Source organism: Triticum aestivum, chromosome 3A (assembly GCF_018294505.1).
Source record: "Triticum aestivum cultivar Chinese Spring chromosome 3A, IWGSC CS RefSeq v2.1, whole genome shotgun sequence".
Classification (NCBI taxonomy): Eukaryota; Viridiplantae; Streptophyta; class Magnoliopsida; order Poales; family Poaceae; genus Triticum; species Triticum aestivum.
This window is the reverse complement of record NC_057800.1, coordinates 66,639,881-66,646,102: the sequence shown is the minus strand read 5'-3', so window position 1 is coordinate 66,646,102 and position 6,222 is coordinate 66,639,881. Positions and strand designations below refer to the sequence as shown.

The window sequence follows — 6,222 nt, the reverse complement described above, 5'->3', positions numbered from 1 at the left end:
ACTCCTATCAAGTCTAGAAACATCGAGTCCAATGGGATCCGAGCGATTCTCGACGACGTCGGCCTGGGGCTAGGTTGAGTTTTAAGGAGGGAGGGATGTTAGGGACCTGCCCTAACCCTTACTCATAGCTAGGGTTGCCCTTGGGGAGCACATGGGTCGGGCCAGACATGCACCACCCCAGGGCGGCTGACTATAATAGTTGCGGCTCCTAGTTGGAGCGTACGTGTTTGGATAGAAATCAAACACAGATGCCTGCGTTCGCTACATTTGATATTGGGCCGACTCGAGGAGGCTTGTACGAGCAGACTCCCTATTCCAGTATTGGGAAGGTTCTAGAACCTTTCCTGAACCAATTTGTTCTTTGTTTTCTCTTCTGGTTTTTTCTTTCTTTTATTTTTTTCATTTTTCTTTCCTTTTTCCTTTTTGTTTTTTCCTTTTATTTTTTCATGCTTGTCTTTTCTTTCTTTTATTTTTTCTCCTTTTTTGCTTTTCTTTCTTTCCTTCCTTTTCTTTATGTGAACATCTTTCAAATTCATGAATATTATTAAAATTACAAACACTTTTCGTATTCACGAACATTGCTTTGACATCGTGAAGATTTATGAAATTCACAAACATCTTATACTAATTTGCGAACATTTTTTAGGTCATGAACATTTTTTACAAGTTCTCAAACAATTTTTAAAATATGAACATTTTTTGAAACTTTTGAATAGGCAATTAATTTTGGAAATATGGGAACGTTTTTGAAATTCATGATCATTTTTTTAGTTTTGACGAACAGTTATTTAAATGCATGAACATATTTGAATTGAGGATTTTTTGAAATTTGGGAACAATTTTGAATTTTGTGAACATTTTGAAATTTACTGAACAATTTTAAAAATCCATGAATTTTCTTTTGAATATTCGAACATGTTTTTGAAAGAATGATTTTTCTTCCAAACCTTTTTTTCAAAATCATGAACCTTTCTAAATATGTGAACATTTTTTAAAATCACGAATATTTTTTGAATCCACAAACATTTTTCAAAATAATGCTTTTTTTATATCAAACATTTTTCAATACCACGAATATTTTTCGAATCCACGAACATTTTTCAAAATCATGAACAATTCTTGAATTCATGAACATTTTATGACATCTCAAACTTTTTTTTCCAAAATTGGCTTTTTTTGTAAACGAAATTTTCTTTAAATTTGTAAAAAAAATAGAAGGAAAAAAAACAAAAATGCAAATGAAAAAAAGGGGGCGTCCCGTTTCGCATATGGGTCGGCCGGAAAATGCTTGCGTGGGAAGCAGGAGGTGCACTTTCCTTCCTATTCACTGCCTAGGTCGCCGAATAGGAGGTTCCATATTTTGCTAGGGAGGAGGCCGAAACAGGCACCAAACTCTTCTCTCCCACCTCCGTCGACCCCTTCATGCTACCCGTGCATCTCGAATTAGCTACCTCAAACTCTGTGGTCTTGTTCTGTTGATTGATTAGCAAGTGGGACGCTAACACGAATGGTAATTGAAATACATACTTCCTCCGTCTTAAAATAAGTGTCAAAACTTTGTACTAATTTTAATATAAAATTATACTAAACTTAAGTCACTTATTTTGAGACGGAAGGAGTATATTGGAGTATATGACTAGACACCACTCCGTGACCAAGACAAGACGTGTACCTAATTGAATTGCAGTAGATCAATTATGAATGTTGCATGAGCAGTACATTAGTTTTACAACGGGCATAAAATAAAAAGGAAACAAAGGGTTGTCCAAAACAAGAGCTACCAAAGGGTTTTGCAAAGTGATCAGAGTGTAATCAGCTTTGCCAAATTATGCCCTTTTCTCTACAAAAAAAACTTAAAGTGCAATCGAGAAAGAGGCGGTCGTTTCCCATGATCGATTCATCAAATATTTCAAAAGGAAAATGCGACTCTAGCTTGCTAGCTAGCCTATCAGAAGGCGCGCAGGACGTCAAAAGATACAGCAGACCCTCCTCTCTCGTTTAGAGAGAATTCCTTATTTGACACTCTCTTAAAATTGTGTTCCTTATTTGACACTGAAGAAAATTTTCTTCCTTATATGATCTTTAGTCTTAATTTTTTTCCCTATATGACACTCTAGTGCATTTTGTTCACGTGAAAAGACCATTTTACCCATATGTATAATGTGACCACAAATATGCTTTCGAAAAGTCTGTTGAATTAGGCCGGCCGGTAAAAAATCAGGTCAAGTCTACTACGTTTAGGAATTTTCCTCTGGATAAGCGGCGGGGTGGGCGGACAGAGTCAGCCGGCTGGACAGCAACCGCAACACGGCCGGAGCCGGCTATGCTACCTCCCTCCCGGCCATCTACTCCAGAAGACAGCTGAGCTCACGTTGATCTCCTGGCTGATGTGTGATGTTTGAGGCGTGCTATGGATGGATGATGGATGGATCTCTTGGTGGCTCCCCGTGGGTGTGCCGTGTGTTGCCTCCTTTTGTGCGTGCGTTGTGTCTCGGTATTTATAGGCAGCTGGAGAAGGTACGACGCTGGCCATTGCCGTTCCGATTTTTATGGAGCGATATGGATGTAACGTTGTTTAAGATAAACGCGTCCCTACCTCAACCCCTTGAAGGTTGTTTAAATCTTTGGCCCTATGCGGCAGCGGAATCCATCAATACAACTTGAAGTAAACGAAATTCAAAAAAAAAAAATTGAAGCAAACAGAGCATTTGTCTCTCGCTCTTTGGAAATCTCCAGCCGGTACAAGAAATCATGACCGAGGCCTTCGATGGTTCATGTGCTAATTGACCGGTCTGGCTAGTTGTCTATACGTATTTGTGTACATATACACGGCCAGCTTGCCTGCCGGAGCGTAGATATTTAAATACGTACGCGCACCCTGACGATCAAGCGAATACATATATTCTAGCTTCGTATGACCCAGTTCATATACATACGCATGTTGGCTGCACCGAACCGGGCGTACGTTCGTGCTAGCACGCAACTTCCTTCCATACAACTATAGGTCCTGCATGGGCATGCAAATACGTGCACATGCACTAATGGCATGCACGTAGGTGATCATCGAAGCACACACAAAAGTGCTTAAAAAATTCATTTATTTTTAAGAATGCATTTTAGTGTTAAAGCACACGTACAAAAATACGTCAAACAGTCGCACTCACAAACCATACCGCATGAAACTAGACCCACAGCTGAATGCATGCGCTCAGGTATACAGAATACACATGCATCCCAAAAAAGACCAACGGAGGAGATAACATGTTCAGCTGTGCTCACTCTCATAAATGAATTTTCCCTAATTAGGCTCAATGCTACATATTTCTGGTACAGGGGCAAAAAGGTCTTCTCACGTGTACAAAATGAACTAGAGTGTCATATAGGGAAAGAAATTAAGACTATAGGTCATATAGGGAAGAAAATTTTTTCAGTATCAAATAAGGAACATGATTTTAAGGGAGTGTCAAATAAGGAATTCTCTCCTCCGTTTAAGGGTCCCTCTCTTTGAAATCAAGGATGTCAATCAACAGTATTAGGAGTACTATACAAAGTTCCAAAAACAAGTTGGAGTAGGTGCACATGAAGATTTCACGCGAGTTCTGACACGGTTATTATATCGTGTTAAGCAAACAGAGTGGTGTTGCCTCTAGCGACTTATTAGCACTGCTCTCCAGTGAGTCAGCTGTGCGTGTGGGCACTCCAAGTTCACAAGCAAAATCTATTGTCGACTGATTAGGCACCTACTGAAATAACTGAAACTTGCCAAGTTTTCGCTGAAATTTCATTGAAAGCCAGAACCATCCATCATGCCTTATAGGCTGCTGTGCGTAGATACTACACTACAGTATAATCAATAGTACTACATTCATACTAATGGTTTGGCATGGCATGATTCTTTCCACATACTTGTAGTATATCCGACTCATGGCACACTCATACACGCCACCTCACCCATTGGCCGAATCCATGCCAATCCGACAACAAAATTTCCCCTATATTATCCCCATAGTGGGGTACGGTAATCACATGTGAGAAAAGAGATGCGTATGTATGTAGGGCGGTCATCTCTCACAGGCAAGCTCATCATCATCTGCCTCCTACCTATCCAGTATCCATCCTACTCTATATATGACGACGAGAATGAGGTGACAAGACGCCGCCGCACTAATTATTGTGAGCCTCCTCCTATCCACTCGCCTCGTCTCACCCCCGCTTCCATTTCTTCTCCTTCTTCACTGTCCAGGAGCTGTAATATGCTTGGCTTGATGGCAGCTCCATGCCAATCTCCCCAAGGAGGAAATGAGCTCTACGATGACTGTGATCCTACGGTGTACGGAGGCCGGGTCCTGCTGCCCCGGCAGGCCAGCTCGGCGCCACCGGCTGGGCCGCCGGAGCTGTCGACGACGTCCTCGTCGACGGGGTCGGGGAGGACCGCGACGGAGGCAAGGGCACTGAAGGTCCACAGTGAGGCCGAGCGCCGGCGTCGGGTGAGGATCAACGCTCATCTCACGGCGCTCAGGAGGATGATCCCTGATACCAAGCAGGTTTGCGCCAACAATATCTTACCCATTTCACCATTTCAGTGCTGTGAGGCATCAACCAAACAAAGCTCAGCTGCACATAATTATTGTCGTTAGCTCATCATCTTTTCTGGTAGAAACTGACTTTGCATTAAGAAGTTCGAACAATTCTGATCGACCTTTATTTGTGTCAGCATCAGTCAAGAACTTTATCAAGAACATTGAAAACTCGTACAAGTGTTCACATTTCATCAGATTTTTCACCCTGGAATTTGTAGAGTAAGACAAAGTACAGCACGGTACACTGCTGTTATGTGACTTGTCAGAAAAATGTCTCTCATCTTCCCTTGTGCAGATGGACAAGGCCGCCTTGCTAGCCAGGGTGGTGGACCAAGTGAGGCACCTCAAGAGGAGAGCAAGCGAGGCCGCACAGGCACAGCAAATGCCGGCCGTCCCGCCGGAGGCCGACGAGGTCTCCGTGGAATTCTGCTGCACCGGGGACACCGACGACGACAATAGACGCCTGTACATGAAGGCGTCTGTCAGCTGCGACGATCGGCCGGACCTCGTCGCCGGTTTCATCCAGGCGCTCCATGGCCTGAGGTTGAGGACGGTGAGAGCGGAGGTGACCTCCCTAGGTGGAAGGGTGCGGCATGTCTTCACACTCTGCAAGGAGGAGGAGGAGGAAGGCAGTGCAGCAGCAGGTCGTGCTGGACTGAATTCTCTGAAGGAGGCTGTGAGGCATGCTCTGTCCAAGGTTGCTTCACCAGAGCTGGTGTGTGGCGGCAGTCCGTTCCAGTTCCAGAGCAAGAGGCAGAGGATTCTTGAGTCGCATTACTCAATCATGTCCATATAGATGAGTACTTCTGGAGTAATTATATTTTTGTGCCAGAATTGAGGTGTGAACTGCTGTTAGTGCTGTAAGATAAGATAGATAGATATCATGGCAACAGGGTTTACACTGTGTGCCTGACGTAGCATGGCTGCCGACATTCAGATTGCAGAAATCCTAGATGGTGACGATTCAGCAGTCGCGTGGGGCTAATACTCTATGCAGCACCTCCTCATTGGTGCTTCTCATGTTAAGATATGAGACACACGTAGGTAGAACTACTTTGTCTTTTTTACCTTCGTTATTATGTTAGGTATATCAACAAGTTTCCCTGCTCGCCGGGTATTACTAGCATCGGAGTAAAATAATACTTTCAAATGAAGGAAACTTCTGAGTTTTCAAGGTTTTTACACCATGCAAGTTTTCAAACGAAATAGAGCATTTTAGCACCTTCGGAAAAGGTTTTCTGCTCTAAAGAGCACTGAAACCTTATGGGGGCAAAAAAAAACATGTTCTCATGAGAATTTACAAGCAGAAAACAGACTATTGAAATCCTCTTATGTGTGTTCTCTTCATAATATTTTGACTTTCAAAAATTGTAGGCACCGTTCAATTACCCCGTTATACATGGTAACTTTGTTTGCCAACAAAAAAGAACTTGGTAATTTGGATCCCACTGAATTACTCCCTTATGCTTACCCTACTTTACCACATAATTCAATCGTCTTCAGATTCTAGAAGCACAACTTTCTTCTTCTTCTTACTAATGCCTAACTTTTGCTTTTGAAGAGCACAGCAAGCCTGAAACTTCTCTGTCTGAGAGCAGCTAGGTGCCTAGTAGATGTATAAAGATACACAGTTGGCAATTGG

General features: G+C 42.7%; 1 protein-coding gene across 1 annotated transcript; it reads left to right on the top strand.

Annotated features, from left to right (window-relative positions):
• The first annotated feature begins 4,038 nt into the window (after window positions 1–4,038).
• Window positions 4,039–5,703, top strand: LOC123057946 (transcription factor bHLH51). Its single transcript, XM_044480804.1, has 3 exons — window positions 4,039–4,173; window positions 4,273–4,544; window positions 4,876–5,703. The coding sequence occupies exons 1-3, from the start codon at window positions 4,041–4,043 to the stop codon at window positions 5,374–5,376; spliced, it is 906 nt and encodes a 301-aa protein (XP_044336739.1). The 5' UTR covers window positions 4,039–4,040; the 3' UTR covers window positions 5,377–5,703.
• The last annotated feature ends 519 nt before the right edge of the window (window positions 5,704–6,222 follow it).